The sequence below is a fragment of the Vipera ursinii genome, assembly GCF_947247035.1.
Source record: "Vipera ursinii genome assembly, chromosome: 15".
Lineage (NCBI taxonomy): Eukaryota > Metazoa > Chordata > Lepidosauria > Squamata > Viperidae > Vipera > Vipera ursinii.
This window is the reverse complement of record NC_139528.1, coordinates 3182504-3205585: the sequence shown is the minus strand read 5'-3', so window position 1 is coordinate 3205585 and position 23082 is coordinate 3182504. Positions and strand designations below refer to the sequence as shown.

The 23082-nt window shown below is 44.7% G+C and overlaps 2 protein-coding genes across 3 annotated transcripts; one reads left to right on the top strand and one right to left on the bottom strand.

Annotated features, from left to right (window-relative positions):
• Positions 1-119: 119 nt before the first annotated feature.
• Positions 120-1589, bottom strand: GNG3 (G protein subunit gamma 3; the record flags this gene model as incomplete). Its single annotated transcript, XM_083374742.1, has 2 exons — positions 120-1050; positions 1413-1589. The coding sequence occupies 2 exons, from the start codon at positions 1587-1589 to the stop codon at positions 922-924; spliced, it is 306 nt and encodes a 101-aa protein (XP_083230868.1). The 3' UTR covers positions 120-921.
• On the top strand, positions 1494-20471 carry BSCL2 (BSCL2 lipid droplet biogenesis associated, seipin). Of its 2 annotated transcripts, none has more exons than XM_083374725.1 (11): positions 1494-1623; positions 8793-9447; positions 10276-10357; positions 11495-11638; positions 12045-12179; positions 14714-14811; positions 16500-16641; positions 17730-17805; positions 18084-18164; positions 19394-19477; positions 20159-20471. In XM_083374725.1, exons 2-11 carry the CDS (start codon positions 9239-9241, stop codon positions 20317-20319), a joined length of 1212 nt encoding a protein of 403 aa, XP_083230851.1. In that variant the 5' UTR covers positions 1494-1623; positions 8793-9238; the 3' UTR covers positions 20320-20471. The 2 variants fall into 2 exon arrangements, with proteins under 2 accessions (XP_083230851.1, XP_083230850.1); XM_083374724.1 differs by lacking the exon at positions 1494-1623 and adding an exon at positions 6015-6136.
• Positions 20472-23082: the final 2611 nt, after the last annotated feature.

Sequence of the window (23082 nt, the reverse complement as noted above, 5' to 3'; positions counted from 1 at the left end):
CTTCTTGTTTTTTCTTTGGAGACGTTTCGCTTCTCCTCCATGGAGCTTCTTCAGCTCTGACTGAAGAAAATCCAGTTGCCTCTTGGAAAAAGCACCTTTGGGACAACCCTGATCTGCGCGACTGAGAACCCCCACAGACATTTTTGAGGAAATCCTTGATTTTTTTCCTCCCACTCCCCGTTACCCCAAATTTTCTAGCTCAATCACACGCAATCCGTAATAACGGACTCCAGTAATTTTTATTAGCTTTCCGTGCTCTCTGGCATACAGAACAGGTGAAAAGTTGTGTGAAGAACCATCGGCCTGTTGTGGAAACCACCTGCTCTTCCTGGGGGAGAGGGGGGAGAAAGATATTGAGGCAGGGGAGGAAGAGGAGGAGAGGGCTGGCTTCAGTAACCTCGATTCAGAGCTAAACTTTAGCCATGGTGAAGTTGGTGGGAACGAAGCTGGATATGGATACCGGAACAAAACCCCCTAGGTTAGATCCCGGGGTCTCTGGATGCAATTCTTGCTGCCTGTTTTGTTTAATTGGAGGAAGGGTCCTTAAGACACCTTGATTTACCTCACCCCAGCCCCCCTAAGCAAAGCACAGCTCCCCATCTTGAAGGGAAGTGTGGCTGCTGATTTAAAGCTGTTAAAGAGGATGTTATGTATTATTTAGGGATCTGCTTCTTGATTTTGGACGCATTTTGGAAAATAAGAGTTTTGGGGGGGTCTCTGCAGGAAAAAATAGACCTGCCCTGAAGAAACACACCTCCCCCCTCCGTCTTCTCTGCCCCCAGCGATAGGAGCTTGAAGGCCAAAGATTCTGCAATAACCCAACTCCATACCGATTGATGAGTATGGGGAGGGGGGGAGTGAAGGAAAGGGACACATCCCAGCGTCGAGGACGAGGGGTGGGTGGGTGGGAGCAAATACAGTTCAAAGCAGGGCGCAGAAAAATTTCTTTTCCCGGAACGGGTTTTCCGAGGTGGGCACGGGGCTAATGAGGGGATCCTCGCAGGCGTGGGCATCGCAATAGGTCATCAAATCAGCGGCCGCTTTGGACACCTAGGGGAGAGGATGAAAAAAGAAGAGAAATCAGGATTTGGCAATTCATCTACCATAAAGATACCACGGTGGCATTCAGAAAATTGAGGCTGCAGTTCTCTATATAGACACTAGGGGGGCAGTCACGAGAAGAAAACCAGCTACTAGATGGTAGTTTTTGCCATCTAGTGGCTGCTTGTGGTTTTGCAGCTCGTTTGTTAGCGGTATCCAAGGTGGTGTTTCTCAACCTGACGACTTGGAAGAAAGAGGTGGAGATGCTTGCCGAGGGGAATCCTGGGAGTTGAAGAACACGCATTTTCAATCTGTTGAGGTTGAGAAGCACCAGTGTATACCTTTTTTGGCCCATCGGTCATTTTCCTCACCTTTATTCTGCACATGCTGGCCTCAATCTTCAGCTGCTCCACCATCTTGCGGGCTTGGCCGATGCTCATTGTGCTGTTGACGGGAGTTTCGCCCTTCATGAGGAATCCTGCTGAGGACATCGGAGAGGAGAAAGGCCATCCAAGACCGTTCACCATAAGGGAGATGGTTGAAGACATTCTTCAAATTTAGCCCTAACTGTATCCTTGCCAGGTAACTTCTGTAGAACAAGGTGCTCAATCTAAGTTGAGGACTGTGTGGCTGTATTCCAGGTGACCACTAGAAGGCGTCCACACAATTCCAAATCCATTACAATGGTACATTGTGCCCCCTAGTGGACACCAATAGGTTTGCAACCCCATGACTACTCTTCCTCTGGAAAGGCTTTGCATAGTAGCAGGTGAGAGTACAGTTGGGGGTGTATGAATGCGAAACAAAGTGTATTGTCACTGTGTTTACTCCTGCCTAGAGCCCTGGAGAGCAGTTGCCATCACGTCTGGATGATTTTCTTTTGAAAAATACCGTTCTCTGGGCTGTTCTTGCAAGAGATCTCTCAATTATCATGGAATAACAGAACATCCAACATCTTAAAATCCCCCAGTTTTATTCCCAAAAATATATCTCTGTTTCTCTTTTATGCAAAGAATATGCCACTGAATCAAGGGATACTATCTTTGGATCTTAACTGGAGGACTAGCGGTATGACTAGGTCCACATTCACCCAGCCGGGGTTGAGTGTGTGGGACTGCATCTACCATGGCACAAATATTATTTCACACTAGGGTTAAACTGGACAGTTCATGTCCAGCCGCACCTTGTGACTGTCTTGCCACAATTTGAATAACTATGCTTTCCTTGACCACAGCTTAATGTTATCAATTCCAACCCGATTTGATTCACATAACATGCCATAAACCATTCAAAACGGAGACATTTGGGGTGTAGTTGAGTTCCTATAATACAAACCACAACCTCAGTGTGTTATCCAGAAAGAATGCAGGGAGGGTAATGAGAGAGAGAACAAAACATTAGAAATAACTGCATCATAACAAGAGACCATTGTCTTGTCTTATAAACCATAATCATCTAAATAGCTTTTACGGCCTCATTCAAAACCAGGATGGTTCATTATTCTTCCTACAGCGACCAAATTTCGCCTCTGATAACATCTCCCTCCCTTCGGTTCTGATCCAATGTAAATTCCAGATCTCCCCCCTCCCCAAAGCCAACAGCCCTTGCCTCGTTCTGAAATTTCCCTGCTTCATCTTCCTCCATTTGTTTTCTGCCACAAGTCCTCCCTTCTCTGATCTCTGAGGCAACCAACAGGAATAGAAGGGGGGGGGGGGAATACGTTCCAAAAAAAAAGACATTACCAAACACAAATAAAGACAGTTCTAATCCAGTACTACATCCAAAGCCATTCAGGGCCTCTCTAGCAGGGAGACGTGAAAAAAAGATTTTTTTTCTGTTTCCATCTGTGGTTTTCCACCCCAATGTACCTTATTTATCTTTTCCTTCTTTCCCTCCCTCCTTCCTTATTTTTCCTCCCATTTTTCCTCCCTTATCCATTCATCTATCCATCTCCCTCTATCTATCTATCTATCTATCTATCTATCTATCTATCTATCTATCTATCTACTTATCCTTTCCTCCCCAGCTAGCTTATTTATCTTCCTTCCTTCCTTCCCTCCCTCCCTCCTTCCTTCTTTTGCTCCCAACTCTCCCTCATCCATCCATCTATATCTATCTATCTATCTATCTATCTATCTATCTATCTATCTATCTATCTATCTTATCCTTTCCTCCCCAGCTAGCTTATTTATCTTTTCTTTCCTTCCTTCCTTCCCTCCTTCCTTCTCCTCCCACTCTCATCTATCATCTATATCTATCTATCTATCTATCTATCTATCTATCTATCTATCTATCTATCTATCTATCTATCTATCTATCTGATCCCAATACTTCCTATTAACAGGTCCCCCACATACTGATAGCTGGGGCCCTTTTTTCTCCCCTCCCCCTGCAGAAATTTCCTGTATTTACATGGAAATCATTTTGCCTGCCCCTCCCCCAAGCCTGACCCCCCCCCCCCCAGACCCAGAGAATCCAAGTGGGGAAACCCAGCCCAAAGCCACACACACACCTTTGTAGAGATTTCCTGCTGAATGTGAAGATGGAGCAAAGTCAGACCGTTCCGGGCTGGAGGCTGAGACGATCTGGGGAAGAGTCACCTGGGAGGGGGGGGCACTGCAGCAGCCCCTGCAAGATGCTCCCCAAGGTGGATGAGCAGAAGGGGCTGTTTCCCCCCCTGGCTTCCTAAGACATTTGGCACACCTTGGCTGAGATGAGAGTTAATTCAATCGATCGATACCTTGAGGATTTCACAAAGCAATTAACGCTGGGACCAAACCATCTCTTTAAGTGGGGGGGGGGAAGGCAGGGCTGATGGTACCCCCGCCCAGGCAGCCATTGCTTAAAAACCAGGACTGGGAAGTGTGGGAGGGGGATGGCACAGCCGGTGCTCTATTACAGAAGAGGTTGATTGAGGAGGGGGCACAAAAGGAGGAGTGGGAGTCCAAAGAGAGTGGCTGTGTCACTTTGTCAGCCCCCCCCTTTCTGCAAATATGAACGCCGGGGGGAGGCGCAGTATTGTCAGCAATAGCTTTCATTTACAAATCTGACATCAACCGCCTTTTGAAAAAAATTCTCTCCCGATTCATTGGGCATCAGGCTTGCCAAAGTGGCTTCTTTTCCTGCATCACCTTGAAAGGAAGACTGTGGGTGAGCTCTCTGCCCTGCATAATGACAGATGGGCATAATCAAAACACTGCATAATCAGGAAGGAAGGAGAAAGAAAAGGGAAGGAAAAGGAAGGAAGGAAAGAGGGAAGGAGAAAAAGAAGGGGAAGGAAGGAGAAAAGGAATGAGGGAGGAAAGGAGGAAGCATATTAACAATTGAAATGTGTTGTTTTTTATAATTCATCTAGAGTAGACTATTGCAACAGATATAGAATGAAGGCTACTGCTAAGCTTGTAAGCCGCCATGAGTCTTCGGAGAAGGGCGGGATATAAATGGAATTAAAATTAAAATAAAATAAAATAAATATGTTGTCCTGGCCTGCGAAATAATTTTAAAGCTGTAACTCACCCCAAACATCCCAGACGCTGGGTTCTTTTTCACTCAATGTCTTAACAGAATTTAACAAAATAACAACGTTGGAGGGGACCTTGGAGGTCTTCTAGTCCAACCCGCTGCTCAAGCAGGAGAGCTTATACCATCCCAGACAAATGGTTGTCCTAATCTCTTCGCACCTTGTTCTAAATGTGGCTTCTTTATTTAATTGTAGGTGAACAGATGGGAGATTTAGTGTAAAATGTGTACCAAGTCAAAACGTCTTAAACAGGTAGAGAATTGAATTCCAAATGGCTATTTCACAATACAATCAGATAACATGTTCAATATTCCTATCAGGATTAGTGACTTGCTATTAGTTTTATTCACTGGATATTTCTATTACACTGCATTGTAAGGCCATCATAAATATCTTTACACGGTGTGTCCCCCCATGAAAATAAATGGGATTTACCAATGAGTAAATTAGCTTTTAGGATTGTGCTAGAAACGTGGGGAAATTATAGGAAGAAATAATTTGATGTATAGGTCAGTTCCATATAATCTGATTCAGGGCCTGAATCATAACGATCAAAAGCTGCACCATTTTATGATGGAGACAAAACCTTTCCACTTTTCTCAGATCAATTTTTGGGTATATATATAACGTTCTAGGCTCACCTTTTCCCCCCTACGGTTTACTCAGGCTATCAATCGGCTAAAAAAATTACTTGAATTTTCACAGTACACACTGACTTGCCGGCGAACCCTTTTGTCAATAAAGCCAGAACATTGATTTTCAACAGAGCTTAAAAAAAGGAATTTCTTTAGGTACCTGCAACGCAGAGATAGCATATTCCTTTCCTGAGCAATCTACGCCTAGCCCACCAATCGAAGGCGCTGCAAACGCCAGGCCGCAACTCAATAAGGAAGGCTAAAATATATTTATTTATTTATTTATTGATGGGATTTATATCCCGCCCTATCTCCCGAAGGACTCAGGGCGGCTAACAACAGAACATATAACAAGTCCAGAAATCAAGATAAAAGTGAAATTAAAATCATCTGTGCAATAAATTAAAAAAAATTAAAAGTAAATTAAAAATTCTAATATAATTAATTAAAATGCCTGTCAGTCCAGGTCAGCCTGGTGGAACAGGAGTGTTTTGAGGCCGCGGCGAATTATGACATTAAAGACCCCCTGTTTCGCTATTAGAAGAATGATGATCGGAAAGCAGAGCAGCCTTTGGCTGAAATTCCTTATTTCCCTGTGTGTGTGTGGGGGGGGTAACCTTCCCTCCGGCATCTCATCCAGAGAAAAGGCAGCAGAGTGGTCCTCCGCTTCTGCCTGTCTCCATGGAAACGGGAGGCCGGCAGCCGCAGCATCCCTCTGACCACGTGACTGGAAGATAAAAGCAAAAACCACAAGGCCCCTCCTCTCCTCCTCCTTTCCCCCCCTCCCTCCTCGGGGGCGGGGCCAAACCCGGAAGAGGTAGAGCCAGACCCACATTTGGGAAAGGGAAAAAAAAAGGGGGTGGGGGGGGAGACTTTAAAGGGAGAAGCCAGAGGCGGAATAGCAGCAGCAACATCAGCCACATCGCTGGAACTAATTCAGGTGCTTGGAGATTTTATTTTTTTCTCTGCTATAAACTGACATGCTCCCCCCACCCCCTTGGCTTCCTACCTGACCACCCCCCCAATCGGGGTTTGCAAACCAGCCGTGGGGGGGGGCTTTAAATACGCACCCCCCTTTTACTTCTGCATTGGCCCCCCCACCCTCATTCTCCCTTCCCAGCCTGCGCTTCCCATTCTTGCCTGCTACGTATATCTCTCCTGTTTGGCCTCTCTTAAACTGAGATGGGATGGTGGTTTGTGCTGCGGATGGAGGAAAAAGGAAGCTTCTCTTCTCCCAAACAAGCTAAACCAAGATTTGGGGATTGTGGATAGTTTGTTTCTTCCCCACCCCACCCCCCCGCACCCCCCCGGTTTTCTAATTATTTATTTATTTTTATTTATTTTAATTCCATCTATATCCCGCCCTTCTCCGAAGACTCAGGGCGGCTTACAAGCTTAGCAGTTAAGAACCAGGTTCCCCGCTTTCCTTTATAATAAGAGACCAGATCCAATTAGACCCCTCTATTTTTTTTTTCTTCCCTGTGTGCAAAATAGGAAGCCTCTGCAGAATCTGTATATTGTTTTGTGCTAACTTCGTATGATTGCCTTTTGTCAATTTTTTTTAAAAAAAAATGTAATTAAGAATGTATCTAATGGCAAAAAGTGAAGAGGAACTAAAGGGCCTCTTGTTGCGAGTGAAGAAGGAGAGTGCAAAACTTGGGTTGAAACTCAACATTAAGAAAAGCAAGATCATGGCATCCAGGCCCTCTCAATTCCTGGCAAATAGATGGGGAAGAAATGGAGGTAGTGACAGATTTTATTTTCCTGGGCTCCAAGATCAATGCAGATGGGGACTGTAGCCAAGAAATTAAAAGACGCTTGCTCCTTGGGAGGAAAGCCATGGCAAATCTAGACAGCACGCTAAAAAGCAGAGACATCACCCTGTCAACAAAAGGCCGTATAGTCAAGGCTATGGTCTTCCCAGTTGCAATGTATGGCAGTGAAAGCTGGACCATAAGAAAGGCTGAGCGCCAAAGAATTGAGGCCTTTGAACTATGGTGCTGGAGAAGACTCCTGCGAGTCCCTCGGACTGCAAGGCGATCAAACCGGTCAGTCCTAGAGGAGATCCACCCTGACTGCTCTTTAGAAGGCCAGATCCTGAAGCGGAAACTCAAATCCTTTGGCCACCTAATGAGAAGGAAGGACTCACTGGAGAAGAGCCTAATGCTGGGAAAGATTGAGGGCAAGAGAAGAAGGGGACGGCTGGATGGAGTCACTGAAGCGGGAGGTGTGAGCTTAAATGGACTCCAGAAGATGGTAGAGGACAGGAAGGCCTGGAGGAACATTGTCCATAGGGTCGCGATGGGTCGGACACGACTTCGCAACTAACAACAACAACAACAATTTATCTAGAAGCTGAATTGGACATTGTGGAGAAAGGGGGCTTAATTCTAAATGTTTTAACGGCTGTTAGTTTGATTGTCGGCGTGTGGGGCAAGTGCAAAGAGTACAAGTCAATTTTAAAGTGTCGCTTTGGAGAATTGTGAGATAGTCTCGTTCACAGTTACCAAGCAAAGGCGGACAAACAAAACATTCCTGTAATTCTGTTGTGTGTTTAGTAACTTAAAAAGAGTGGGTGTATCTGAATGTCGGCAATGCATTTTGAATTGGGATGTTACTTAAGCACACTGTTATTTATTTATTAAATCTGTATGGTGCCCATTTACCCTAAAGATTATAAAACACGTTAAAAAATTAAAGTATCCAAACATTAAGACTATACAGATTAAAGTAGTATTAAAAAAACTGTACTAAAACCTCAGCTAAGGCTCCTACTTAAGACTATTACTGCTAGTGATTGTAACTTTGGAGCAGTAACTGATTTTAAGCTTTGTGTCCCAAGTTTCGCCTTCTTGCTTGAGAAAAGGAAAAAAAATAAAATACTCTGCTTGAACTAGGTGTTAGTACAGTTTTTCTCCTCGGAATTCTGAACTGAAAGATTTGCGCTGTAATAATTTAATTGTACCTTTATTTATAGGCTCTTATCTTCTTCCCTCTTTTACGGAAAGCAATTTTATTTTTAAATTTGGTTCAAATTAAGTGTTGGCTGTATTGAGCTGGAGGGACCAAATCTATCACTCTTAATCTTTCACTGAGAAAACCGGCACGTGTTTTTATTTACTTATGTGTTAGTTAGAAAAATGTACATTTTTGGCCTCTCGACAAAATGGGTGGCGTGCACATTTAATAAATAAAAACATTGCTTCCCAAACAGTGGGGACTTTGGGCGGCTTACAAAAAAAATAAAATCCCAGTGCAAAACCCCAATAAAACAGTTTTCAACAAACTCTTTTAACATTCAACAATCGGCCGAGTGTGTTACTTCTAACACAGTTTTTTGCAAGGCCCATCTGGGTTGCCCAGAGAGAATTGGCAAAGAAATGGGTCGGAGGCCAAATTTTGTTTGTGTGGGGGGGGTTATAATTTCGACATCCCATCATACCACCCTTTGCTGTGTGACCTCCTTCCCCAAGAAGTGTTAAAGACTCTTTGCTCAGATGCAAAAGTTGAAGCCAAGAAGACACAAAGTGCTAGGAGTTTGCAAAATCTGGTGTCTGCAATAACCCTGGATCTATTTTGTCTTTTTCCCATTTTAGGAGATTTCCGGGACCTGCGGAGCGGAGTCTAAAGGACAGCCTAATTTCTAAGAGGAAGGGGACTCAGAGCTTGGTGCCCCCCCTCCCCCGCCCCCAATCTAGCATGTTCTGGTGCCATCATTGACCATACTTTGTCTGTTTGTCTCATGAAGCCGTTTACCTTCACAAAAACCGCAATGCACCAACGTACGGTCTTACTAGCCGGTCTCTTTTGCCTGCGTAAAAGCTTTTGACTTCCAGATTAAAATTACTACGATGCTTATTTTTTTTATTTAATTTTAAAAAATTAACTTCTTCGTTGCACAAGGAACTCTGGTTATATTTCTCTGCTTTTTCCCGGTGTCGAAACGGGACCCTCGCTGCTTGGGGCAGGTTGACACCCCCTTCCTCTAACATATTGACTCGCTTTCCCGGATCCCCGTCAGCTGCCTTCGCCAAGTGGCACCATGTCATCGAGCCCTGGACCTTTCTTGGTGTGGGTCCAAGAAGTGGCCTCGTTGCTTATGTTGCGAGTGCGTCGCACGGTCCTGCAGACGGCCATTTTGTTGTGTGTGCTTTTGCTGCTCCTCTGGATCTCCATTTTCCTTTATGGCAGCTTTTATTATTCCTACATGCCCACGGTCAGCTACATCAGTCCTGTTCACTACCAATTCAGGTTAGTTTTGTGGATGGGGGGGGTTGTAACAAAGCTGGGTTAGTAGGTTACCCAGTGGAACAGCTTGCCACCAGATGTTGTGGGTGCTTCATCACTGGAGGTTTTTAAGATCAGGCTGGACAGTCACGTGTCTGAGATGGTATAAGAGCTCCTGCTTGACAAGGGGGCTGGACTAGAAGACCTCCAAGGTCCCTTCCAGCTCTATTCTAATTCTGAACTATTGTGACTCTGAGATTATACAGGTAGTCCTCGACTTACGATCACAAGTGGGTTTTGAAAATCACAACCGGGGCCAGAATTTTGATTGCTAGGTGCGGAAGGTAAAGTGAGTGCCTTCCAATTTTGCAATCTTTTTCTGACACGGTTGTTAAGTGAATCATGCGGTTGTTAAGCAAATCCATCTCCCCCCCCCTTGACTGCTTGTGGGAAGGTTGCAAATGCTGATCAGAGGACCTTGGATGCTGCAGCCATCCTAAAGACGTGCTAGTGGCGGGTGCCCAAATTTTGATTTCCACGACCGTGGCGATGCCGCGACGGTCGTAAGGGCGAGGACCGATCACCGCTCACTTTTTTTTTTTTAGTGCCGTTGTAACTTTGAATGGCCGTTAAATAAATGGCTGCAAGTCGTGGCGTACCTGTGATTCGTTGCCAGAATAAATAATAATAATAATAATAATAATAATAATAATAATAATAATAATAATAATAATAATAATAATAATAATAATAATAATAAAAACCACAGGCCAGAAAGTAGCTTTGTAACCTTGAGATCTGCTGAAGGGTCGTCCGAATCTGATTTGGGAGAATTCTTTGACCTTTTTTCAGGACGGACTGTGGCCAGCCGGGACCCGAACTCTGCTCCTTTCCTGTTGCCAACATTACTTTCTTCAAGGACAGCCGAGATCAGGTGACCGATTTTCAAAACCAGTTGATGACTGCAGTGTTTTGAAATTAAAGGGAATAAGGTTGCAGGAAAGAAAAGTTGTATGGTTTTATGTTCTTCCACAGCTTTTGATAATTCTGATTCCTTCCTTTCCTCCATTCTTCCTTCCTTCCTTTCTCCCTTCCTCTCCTCCCTTCTTCCTTCCTTTCCTCCCTCCCTCCCTCTTTCTTTTCCATTCCTTCTTTCCCTCCCTCCTTCCTCCCTCCCTCCCTCCCTCCCCCTCCCTCCCTCCCTCTTTCTTTTCCATTCCTTCTTTTCCTCCCTCCCTCCTTCCTCATCTCCCTCCTTTCCTTCTTTCCTTCCCCTCCCCTCCCCTTTATCTCTTTTCTTCCCTCTTTCTCTCCTTTCTAGTCTCTTTTCCTTCTGTCCTTCCCTCCCTCCAACTTTTAAGGCAGGTAAAATCAAGCTGTAAGTAATTAGCTTTAATCACTGTAGGTGATTAAAAACAGGATATGGGCGACCAGACAGATGTTTTTAGGCACCTGCACGCAAAGCTCTGGGCTTGAGCAGGAACATCGGCTGCATTCAGCCCAGAAAAGCCGTGAGCCGCAACGAGATGCAATTTATGAGCCGCTCTAGTATTGCATAAGAAACGGGGTGAAATTCAGATCAGGCTTGAAATTCTCGGCTCGCGGTTTTATCTCGCTTGCTGCGCCCCGTTGGGTGCAGCCTGGCAATTAAGCCTGCTTAGCTGGTCGCCCCGTGGGATACCTGTTGAAGTGACCCACTCACATTTCTGTTGCTATTTGCACGGTCGGTAAGCGAGCCCGGCTCTCTCCCCTGACTTTCCTTGTCACAAATGGCAATCACGTGATCCCGGGATGCTACAACTCATCAGATACATGCCATTTGCCAAACCACCGAATTTTGATCATGTGACCGTGGGGAATGCTGGGTGCCTGACTCGCTTTTTTCAAGCAGTTGCGCCTTCAGACCGATGGCTAAATGAATGGTTATAAATCTGGGACTTCCGCTAGTCTTCAAGGGCAGCCCCACGTAGAAAGCATTGCGGTAGTCTAACCGGGAGGGGGACCAGGCCGTGAGTGACCCAGCGAGTTCCACCAAATGAAGATAGTTCTCTTCTTTTTCTTTTTTCACCAGGTTCTCATGTACGGCCAACCTTACCGGATGTCGCTAGAGTTGGAATTGCCCGAATCGCCAGTCAACCAGAATCTAGGCATGTTCATGGTCATGATTTCTTGTTACACCAAAGGCGGACGCGTCATTTCTTCCTCCGCTCGGGCCGTAAGTCTGGAATATTGTTAGGGTTAGAGAGATTGGATTATGTATTTATTTATTTTTTTGATGGAAGGGAGTGGGGTTTATGGAGAGGAGGACGAGGAGGACAGTGGGGTCCTTGGTGCCCTCTGAGCTTGGTTGTTTACTTGCAGACGTTTCATGACCCAACTAGGGAACATCATCAGTGCTAGAAGGGAGAGAGGTTGGAGGAGGAGGAGGAGGAGGAGGAGGAGGAGGACGAGGACTGTGGGGTCCTTGGTGCTCCTGGAGCTTAGTTGTTTACTTGCAGACGTTTCATGACCCAACTAGGTAACATCATCAGCACTCTTCAGTTGGTATCAGAAAGGACCGCATCACGCTGACTCTTGGGCTCTTGACCTCTGATTGATGGACTTACTTCCTCCCTCTCTAGGCCATGTTGCACTATCGTTCACGATTATTACGGATCCTGGACACGCTCGCTTTCGCCGGCCTCTTCCTAGCTGGTTTTACGGAACAGAAACAAACCGTGGAAGTTGAATTATACTCGGATTACAAAGAGGATTCGGTGAGATGATCTTTGTCCCCCTACAAAGCTTTGGATGCAGATCCTTAGCGATCCCCCTTTTCTAATGCAGAGGTTAAGGAACGGACAAGGAGAAGCCCTTGCGGTTACGACTACAAATGGGATCAGAATTTCCATGGCTAGCCAGAGCCGTCGCTAAGTGAGTCTCCCGACCGATTATACGACCTTTATTGCCAGTGCTTAAGCAAACCACTAAAGTCGTTAAGTGGATCGTGTAGTCATTAAGCAAATCCGGCTTCCCCCCCATTGGCTTTGCCTGTCAGAAGCCCGCTGGGAAAGTCTGCAAACGGCGATTGCATGACCTCGGGTTGCTGCAACCGTCGTAAGAACACGCCAGTATCTAAGCATCCCAATTTTGATCACGTGATCTTGGAGATGCCGCAGCAGTCATAAGTGCGAGAACTGGTTCCCGGTCACTTTTTCCAGTCTTGTAACTTTGAACGGTCGCTAAACAAGCCGTTGTAAGGTTGAGGACTACCCATATCTTTTTATGACATCATAAGCCATCTTCATTGCCTATTGTCCAGGCAGTCCTCGACTTACAATCGTTCACTTAGTGACCAAAGTGACCACGGCATTGAAAAAAGTGACTTATGATCATTTTTCACACTTCCGACCATTGCAGCAGCAATCCCCAGGGTCACGTGATTTACATTCGGATGCTGGACAACGGATTCATATTTATGACGGTCACAGTGTCCCGGGGTCACGTGATCTCCTTTTACGACCTCTTCACAAACAAAAAGGTCGATGGGGGAATCCAGATTCATTTAACAACCGTGTCACTTATTGAACAGCTGCAGTGTTTCACTTAACAACCATGACCAGGAAGGTGGTAAAATAGGACAAAATCCCCCTCACAAAGGTCTCGCTTAGCAACATAAATTTCGGGCTGTGGTGTGGCCGTAAGTCGAGGACTGCCTGGGTTATCCAAGAAGGCTCTCTTTTACCTGCTCTTACGTTCCTGTAGGTTAAAATAACCGGCTGAGCAGAGATTTAATCTTGGGTCCCACTGAACTCAAGGCAACTTTCTGGATTTAAAGCTGTTCTGACATGCTGGAGTTTTGAATCGCCAATCTAGCCGCTGGGTGTTGAAATCCAGCATTTCTGCAAGTGTGTCAAGTTGGGGCAGTCTGGATTATTTGTGTTGCAATGCTGCAGGCAGTGTTTCTCAACCTCGGCCACTTTCAGATGGGTGGACTTCAACTCCCAGAATTCTCTAGTCCACACAGCTAAAAGCCTGCTGGCTGGGGAATTCCGTGAGTTGAAGTCCACCCATCGTTTAAAGCAGGCTTGGCTGGGGAATTCTGGGAGTTGAAGTCCACCCCTTTTATAAATCTTGCTGGCTGGGGAATCCTGGGAGTCGAGGTCTACACAACTTAAATTTGCTGAGATTCAGAAACAGTGCTGAGAGGTTTAATATTTTTTACACATTTTTACAAATGTTTGATCCTCGAATTTCCACTAGAGGGGACTAAAATCCCACAGCTTAAGACAATAAAGAGTTCATAAGCTTCGGTATCAAATCTCACCATTTTCACAATCTCAGAGAGCGCTAGCTGATTTCTTAAGCTCCAGATTTATTTATTTATTTTTTATTGTTCTCCTCCGTAACTGTACAGGTGTGAAAATTGGGGGGTTCGCTTTGCAACCTTTTTTGTCTTCTCTCTAGCGTGCAGCTAAAACCTTGTCAGGGTGCCTGGCTTGCAGCAGCTGAATTCCTCCGCCATTTTTAAAAATTGCTTGCAGTTTTTTCCCCCCTAAAGATACCGCTCAGAAATTGCATATTTATTTCCCCAGTCTTGGTCTAGGAATGGTGACAAGCCTCTGTAAAATTTGTTTTTCTTTCGCATGCTTTTTTTCAAACCGCTCTTGGATTTTTTTATTTTTTTATTTTAGTATTCTATTATTTTGTTGTGTAAAAGTGCCCAGAGGCATTGGGGACTGTTTAAATCCATGCCAATAAATATTATTTAGAAATATAAGGGTTTCCTTGACTTATAACAGTTCATTTAGCGACTGTTTGAAGTTACAACCACACTGAAAACTGGGACTTATGACTGTTTTTCACACTTACGACCCTTGAGGCATCCCCAGGGTCATGTGATCGAAATTCAGACGCTTGGCAACTGCCTCGTATTTATGACGGTCGCAGTGTGCCGGGGTCACGTGATCCCCTTTTGTGATCTCCTAACAAGCAAAGTCAGTGGAGAAGCCAGATTTCATTTAACAACCGTGTTACTAACTTAACAACTGCAGTGAAGACCCCTGCCTTAACCACTGGGATAAGAAAGGCGGTAAAATATTGCAAAACTCACTTAGCAACAAAAATATTGGGCTCACTTATAGCCGACAGTGGAGGACTATCAGTAGAGTGTTTGAACATGGAAATTTTTTCTTTTAATCCGTAGGTCATGCAATTGGTAAATCCTCTGGGACCAAAACATAACAAGCAGGAAGAACACAGCCTGGTCTGTGTTTAATAAATCTAATTTTTTCCCCTCTTTCTCTTTTAGTATGTTCCCACCATCGGGGCCGTGATTGAAATCCAGACGACTAGAATCCAAATTTACGGGGCTCACCTGAGAATTCACGCGCATTTCACTGGATTACGGTAAGAAAGAGACTCGTGTCGGATTGGGAAGGGAACCCATTTTTTCCTACACAACGAAATAAGATTTTCCAGTTTGAATCAGGGAAGGAGGAGAGCGGTCAGATTGCCAGGCAAAGCCAGCCGGTCTTAGTGAGATTTTTTTTAAAAAAACACACCACTTTCTAGAGTCACAAGCTGGGGTGTTGCAATAACTCTGAATTGCTCAAGTCTCGCTTGCTGAGTTAACTTGAGTATCCACCTTGCTAATTTCTAGATTTCTGGACCGATTCTTCCCTGCTCGGATTTGAAAGAGACTTGAAGAGCTGGTTCTTCTCTTCAGCCCTTGGGGTTGGGATGGCAGAGCTAAACTAGACCAGAGGCGTGGATAAATTGTTTACGCAGATAGTCCTCGACTTAGGACCACTTCTCTGAAGTTATGAGAGCCCTGGGAAAAATAAAAAGTGGCTTGCAACCAGTGCTCACACTTACAACCGTTGTATCTTCGGAATTTGTGATCAGAATTTGGGCACTTGGCAACCAGACGGTTGCAACGAACATGATTGTTTTTTGCAAACTTCCCAGCCAGCTTCCGACAAAGCAATAGGGGAAGCTGGATTCGCTTAACCATTTTACAAAAATGCTTGTAAAACGAGGTGCCACTCACTGAATGGCCACCTTGCTTAGTGATGGGAGTTCTGGTTTCCTGCGATGGTTGTAAGTTGAGGACTGCTTATAATACAGCAGGAACAGCCTTTCATATCCCCGAGGCTTTGCATTCCCGGTGAAGCCCAAAGGCAGGCTTGGGCTACAGGTAGTCCTTGAGAAGGCAAGAGAGAGGAATACGTAGGAATTTCCTGACAGTTGGAACAATTAACCAGTGGAACAACGTGCCTCCAGAAGTTGTGGGTATTTCATTACTGGAGGTTTTTAAGAAGAGACTGGACAGCCATTTGTCTGAAATGGTACAGGGTTTCCTACTTGAGCAGGGGGTTGGATTAGATGACCTCTGAGGACCCTTCCAGGTCTGTTATTCTATTCTATATTCTACATTCTTTATATTCTGTTCTGTTCTATATTCCATATTCCATATTTTCTTTTTTCTATTCTATATTCTATTCTGTATTCTATATTCTATTTTATATTCTGTTCTATTCTATTCTCTCTTTATTCTATTCTATTCTCATCCATTATTCTATTCTATTCTATTCTATTCTATTCTATTCTATTCTATTCTATTCTATTCTATTCTATTCTATTCTATTCTATTCTATATTCCATTCCATTCTCTATTCTATTCTATTCTATTCTATTCTATTCTATTCTATTCTATTCTATTCTATTCTATTCTATTCTATTCTATTCTATTCTACTCTACTCTACTCTATTCTATTCTATTCTATTCTATTCTATTCTATTCTATTATTTTATTCTATTCTATTCTCTGTTATTTCTATTCTATTCTATTCTATTCTATTCTATTCTATTCTATTCTATTCTATTCTATTCTATTATTCTATTCTATTCTATTCTATTCTATTCTATTCTATTCTATTCTATTCTATTCTATTCTCAATTTCATTCTGCAGGAGAACCTTTGCCTTCAACCAAAGCAAAATCCAACACCCAAGGCTGGATTTAAGGATCAGCATACCAAGTTGCATGAGTGTGAATTCTCAACCAACCATTTCCCTTCTCTTTGGCCCCCACAGGTATATCTTGTACAATTTCCCTGTGACTTCGGCCATTTTGGGAGTGGTCAGCAACTTCATGTTCCTGAGCGTCATCGTCCTTTTCAGCTACTTGCAGTGGATCTGGGGCAGTTTGTGGCCTAAAGAAACTCTTTCTGTACAGGTGTGTTTTGGGGGGAAAGGGTTTTCTGTTGTCTGCTGTGGCACACACACACACACATACACACACACACACACACACACACTGCACAACTTTGTAGCTGAGGGGTTGTGAACAAGTTGGCACGTTTTACCTGCTCCTCCAGATTCGAGGCTCGGGAAAGGCCGGTGATGTTGGGCACGATAATGGATCATTTATTTATCGTGAGGTAGGCAGCAAATAAATTATCTAAAAATATGAGGCTAAAACACACGAAGAATGGTTGCAGGGATTGGGTTTGTCTAGTCTGGTGAAAAGAAGGACTAGGGCAGGGGTAGGCAACCTCGGCTCTTTTACGACTCATGGACTTCAACTCCCAGAAAGCTGACTCGGGAATTCTGGGAATTGAAGTCCATGAGTCATAAAAGAGCCGAGGTTGCCTACCCCTAGACTAGGGGGCTGATGTGATAGCATCTTCCAATATCTGAGGGACTGCCACAAAGAAGAGGAGCGTCAACTTATTCTCCAAAGCCCAACAAGGCAGGACAAGAAGCAACAGATGGAAACCGATCAAGGAGAGAAGCAACCTGGAATTAAGGTGAAACTTCCTGGCAGTGAGAACAATTGATCAGTGGAACAACCTGCCTCCAGAAGTTGTGGGTTCTTCATCACTGGAGGCTTTCAAGAAGAGACTGGAGAGTCACTTGTCTGGAATGGTATAGTGTGGCGTCTCCTGCTTGTGCAGTGGGTTGGACTAGAAGACCTCCAGGGTCCCTTCCAACTCTTGTTATTCTGTTAAATACATTTGATCATCCTCATAATTGATGAAAGTCAGCTGTTCCAGGTCAAGCTGCCTTTCGCAATTGACTGATGGGCATTGACAAAATCTCCATCAGTCGGATTTCAAAACCGAACCACAATAATAACTGAACACCATCAGCATTGGCAAAATCCCCATCAGTCAATTGCAAAAGGCACTTTCCATTACCGTCTTATGTTGAGGACTACGCACATTAGGCACGAAAAGACCTTCACAAACTCAACAAGTACACATCTACCAATGAAATAATCGATTGCTTTCTTTTTATTTATTTATTATTATTTCCAAACAGATCCCAGGCCGTGAGAAACCTGGACCAATGCAAGCTTTGGATGATTCACGTCGGCAAGTTGTGTTTCCTAAAGAAGGTGAGCCCGGTTGCGATCAGAGAGTCACAACTTTCAGTTCAGTCCCCAAAGAAAGAAGACAGAATCGAATAAAAAACAACAACAACATTATTGTCGTTTTAAATGTACGCTCATCAGCATAGATTAAAATGAAATTTCGTTGCACTCTCTCTTAAGATCACACAAGAGGATCTTGGCTTTGCAGTGCCGTTGGTAACGTCGAACGGTCGCTAAAAGCAATGGTCGTACGTTCGAGGACTGCCTGTAATCAGCTTTCTCTGCCTTTTTTTCCCCCCCAGGAAGCGACGTAGAAGAAGACATCTCTTTGCTGCAGCCAGAAGATGTCGGAGTTGCCGAAGGAGAGAAATTGTCCAAAGAAGGTGTGTTGATTTTAAATTCTCTTTTCTCAAGAAGGCAGACTCTAAAATTCATCCCGAATAACAATAAAATGGTTTGCCGGGATCAGTCCAAACATCCCAGCCGTCTTACAGCCTGATTTCCTGCCTCTTTCGTGGCTGCCTTTTTAGTACAGATAGTCCTCGACTTAATGGCTGTTCGTTTAGTGACCATTCAGATGGCACTGGGGGAAAAAAGTGACTTTTACAACCGTCGCAGCGTTCCCCCATGGTCGCGTGATCAAAATTCGGACACTTGGCGACTGACTCTTATTTACGACAGTTGCAGACAGATGATTCCCCTTTTTGCGACCTTTTGACAAGCAAAGTCAGTGGGGGAAGCCGGATCCACTTAACGATCAGGTGACTAACTAATAAATCAGCTCGTTTGCCAATTTATTTTATTCGGGTTGTGGATTTATTGGATTGGGTCGCAGACTTCGGGAAGTCCTCGACTTACAGCGACGCATTTAGTGACCACTCAAAATGACAACGGGACTGGAAAAAGGGATGGGCGACCGGTTTTCATACGACCGTTGCAGCATTCCCGTAATCACGTGATCAAAATTTGGATGTTTGCCAACTGGCCTGTATTTGTGACGGTTGCCAGATTCACTTAACAACCGTGTTAGTAGCTTCATAAGGGCAGTGATTCCCTTAACTGGCAGGGCCGTAAAATGGAGCAAAATTCAGCTAACCCTTGTCTCCCTTAGCAACGGATATATTGAGCTCAATTAGAGTCAAACTGATCAGAAGGTCGGCAGTTTGGCGGGTCGAATCCCGAGGGCCGCGTAACAGAGTGAGTGCCTGTTACTCATCCCAGCTTCTGCCAACCTAGCAGTTCGAAAGCACGTAAAAATGCAAGGAGAAAAATAGGGATCGCTACGGTGGGAAGGTAACAGCGTTCCGTGCGCCTTTGGCGTCCAGTCATGCCGGCCACATGACCACGGAGACGTCCTCGGACAAGCGCTGGCTCTTCGGCTTTGAAACGGAGATGAGCACCGGCCCCTAGAGTCGGAAACGACTAGCACGCACGTGCGGGGGAACCTTTACCTTTACTTTTTGATAGTCATAGGTTGAGGACTGTTTATTTTGATCTACAGGCAGTCCTCAGTGTTACAAACTGTTTAGAAATTAGAATTTTAGTTTAGTTTAGAATTTTAGTTTAGAATTTCTTCCGTTTTCTCAATTTTATCCCCTCTCATCTTCTGCAGCGTCTACAACGGAGGTGAAGAAAAGCAGTCTTGAAAAATCCGATTTGGGGACAGAACCCGGCGTGGGCGCCGGCTCAAGCGAAGGTGACTGGCTCTTTGGCAAGGCCTTCTTTACGCTTCCTTTTCTGCAGGCAGACCTTGAGTTACAACCGTTCAGTTTAGCGACTGTTCGAAGTCACCATGTGGGGGGGGAAAAAAAGTGAGTTATGACTGGCCTTGTAACCCGTTTTAAGGAGTCCCCGTCTGATTTTGACAAGCTTTTTTTTTTTTTTTTGGCGTGGCAGTTAAGCAAATTACTGCAGTCGCTAAGCGAATCGTGCAGCCGTTAGGCGAATCCTGCTTATCCCATTGTGTCAGAAGGTTGCCAATGACGATCACCAGATCCAGAGGTGATGCAATGGTCGTACACACATGCCGGTTGCCAAGTGTCCGGATTTTGATCGGGGGTGGTCTGTGGGATGCTGCGACGGTCGTAAGCACGAGGACCGGTTGCAAGTCCCTTTTTTTCCGCACCGTCGCAACTCTGAGCAGTCGCTAAGTGAATGGTTGTAATTCGAGGATTGTCTGGATCTTTAAAAACCTTCCCCGCCCCGAAGGACCGGGGTTTTCAGATTCGTTTGGTTCCCCCAAAAAATCCAGCTTTATAACTGTACGGCGTGCCAGGAAACCCCTTTACTTACACAATTTGGGGGCGTCTCTGTTTCAACACCTTCAGATCGGATCCTAATTTTTTTGTGGGGGGGTGGGATTATCCTCTTTTGACAGAGGCAGAATACGACTCTACGGACGAGACACCCCTGCTTAGCGACGTCAACATTCCTGCCCCTTCTTCGGAAGGAAACAGCTCGCAGCTTCTGCCCCCCGTATCCCAGACCCTCTCTCTCGGCTCGGAGGTCCGCCAGAGAAGCAGCTGCTCCAGTTCCTGATGGGTCACGGGTTCGAGTCCTGCCCACGTGACGCACCCAGCAGGCCTTGCTCTCCCGAGGGCTGTGTTTACGCCCTGCTTATGTTTACATTCCGGTTCCTTCTCCGTACACACGAAACACTGTCAGTTAAATAAAAGTTGAACGGCGAGTCACTAAAACCAGCTGCCTGTTTGTCCCGTCTCGGGGTCGGAAAAAAACCACCTTTCTCCGCAGAAGGAAGCTTGCCCCTGAGGTATTCGGGAGTCCTCCAGTTACGACAGTAGTCCTTGATCTACCGGGGGGCTACTTACAATTTGAAGTTGCGATGGTTGTTCCCTCCAGTCACACGCGTGAACTTTGGCAACCAGACCGTATTTGCGGCGCACACCTAATACCTCTTTTCCTCATACACCAGCCCTGTGAGGTGGGCTGGGCTGGGCTGAGAGAGAAGGACTGGCCCAAAGTCACCCAGTGGGCTTTGATGCCCAAGGGAGGACTAGAACTCACCGTCTCCTGGTAATTGGCCCAAAGTCACCCAGTGGGCTTTGATGCCTAAGGCAGGACTTGAACTCACCGTCTCCTGGTAATTGGCCCAAAGTTACCAATCTGGCTTTCGTACCCAAGGCAGGACTAGAACTCACCACCTTCCTGGTTTCTCCTGATACTTAACCACTAGACCACACTGGCTTAAAACCACACTTTGCTCCATTTGCTGACCTAAGTATGAAATTATGCAGGATTTGGCTTTGGGAGCGCACCCTGCCCAAAGCTGTGACTTGTGTTGTGTGAATTTAACCCCAGGCAAACTGCAAGGCGTCTTTGCATTTGGGTAATTTTTTCCCTCCTTTTTATGGGAGTTTATTTTAACACAACCTTGTAGCCCCAAAGGAAAAAAAAACACACTACAATATATTTACTTTTCCACAGTGCAAAATGCAAGCTGGTATTTTCAGCCTAGTAAATTCTGATACCGCTACCCGATTTTTTTTTTCTTTTCCCCACCTCAGGAATGCAATTGCAAATGCTCTGAGCTCGCTGACTAATTGGCAGACGCCGTCAAAGACCCACAAAAGTTGTGTTTGCCGAAAGCAAACAGAAACTGCTCAATACCGCTTCTGGGTTTTAAGCAGGTCACAGAGAAGCCCTGCGTAAGAAACTCCAGTTGCCCTGGGCCCTCCGGAAATGCCTAGGTTTTTGAAACGTTTGGATGGGAAGACAAGTTTCTAGTCCTCAGTGCCGAGAGGATGGCTTGGGAGAAAGCGATTTTTTTAAAAAAATAATAATAATCAAGGAAACGTTCTGAAATCTGAATTGAGCCAGATTTGGAGAAAAATCCTTGCAGGATTCAACCAGAATAATTTTATTTATTATTATTTTTTTTAAAGCAACCTAATTTTTGCGTAACTCGAATGGCAAATTTTAATTCTTTCTGGTCCTGGAATTTTGGTCTAAATTTTCTATTTATCTTGTTAATAATCAGGACATGGGATCCCTCCCAGCTGGCTATGTCTTTTTTCAATTTAGCTGAAGAGTGGGGAATGATCCGTCTCTGTCCGGTTCTCCACCCTTCATTTCTGGGAAGGAGAACGGTCTGCATTCCACAAACCGCAAATAAACTCTGTATTAGCCAACTTTGGCTTGGATCTGACCCCCAGGGCTCCCCACCCATCAGGGACGTGTGTAATCACACCTCTCTTGCCAGCCACACACTGAAATGCGTTAGTCAGTTTAACCCCCATTGTGTCATGATGGTGGTTGTTGTTTTACATTTCTCCATGATAAGTTAATTCCTCGACTTAACAACCAGACCTGTCCGAATATTTAAGGATCACCCAAGGGTCCCAAATAACAGTTCCCTCATAATTATTTTCAGGCGAAAGGAGATGAGATTTTCCTTAAAAGCCATTTTTTCTCAAGATTTACGCTGAGTCACGAACACGATGTTCTGACTCAGCACGAGATGTTCCCGAGCAAAAAACATTTCCAGGAAAAAAATGTCAAAAAAAAAAAAGACCTTTTGGACAAGTGTGAATTAAAATCCAAGATATTTTTGCTAACGGGAGAAACGTCTGCCAGAAAACAGAAACGGCTCAGCTGCCAGGTGACAATTCTTGGAGATATTTGGTGTTTTGGAAAAACAAAAAATTGTATTTGGGTAGCTGGTTTTAAAACTGTTGGCTCCCTGGATGAATTAGTCTTTTGTGTCGGCCCCATCCTACTGGCTATTTTCATGGATATTTTTTTTTTCCAGAGTGGATGAAGGAAGCGTTTTAATAAATGCAAGAAAATATTTAAGAGAACTCGGCTGAAGAATTTAGATTTGTTTATTTTAGCAACCAGGTTGCTACAGGCCGGGAAACAAATGGATAAAATCAGCAAACATAGAATGAGACATTTGGGGTAAACATATTTTTTTTCTTTCATTGCCAATATTCGGGTTTTTTGAGGACTCCCTAAGAAAGAGTCAGGGAGACGTTTTCCTACTGGCTTTCAGGAGCAGGGCGAAGCAAGAACAATTAAATAAAAATTAAAACTCTTTTTCGGTGGGAAAAGAAATGGATTGACTATTTAATATGCCCCTTTCTCGTAAAAAGAATCCAAGAAATACGTTCCATTTATGGCCATAATCGGGACTAGAATTTCCGTTGCTAAACGAGGCGGTTGTTAAATCGGTCATGCCCTGTTCAGAGGCAATCCACCCATCTTAAAGCAGGCTGGCTGGGGGATTCTGGGACTTGGATCACTCCTTGATTAGTTTCCATCTGTTGCTTCATGTTCTGCCTT

Bases quoted from the DNA above. Each gene is read 5' to 3' on its own strand.
- BSCL2 (XM_083374725.1), top strand. From the start codon at position 9,239: ATGTCATCGAGCCCTGGACCTTTCTTGGTGTGGGTCCAAGAAGTGGCC. The intron at 11,639-12,044 runs GTAAGTCTGGAA...CTCCCTCTCTAG, and splicing joins TTTCTTCCTCCGCTCGGGCC to GCCATGTTGCACTATCGTTC. The intron at 12,180-14,713 runs GTGAGATGATCT...TTTCTCTTTTAG, and splicing joins CGGATTACAAAGAGGATTCG to TATGTTCCCACCATCGGGGC.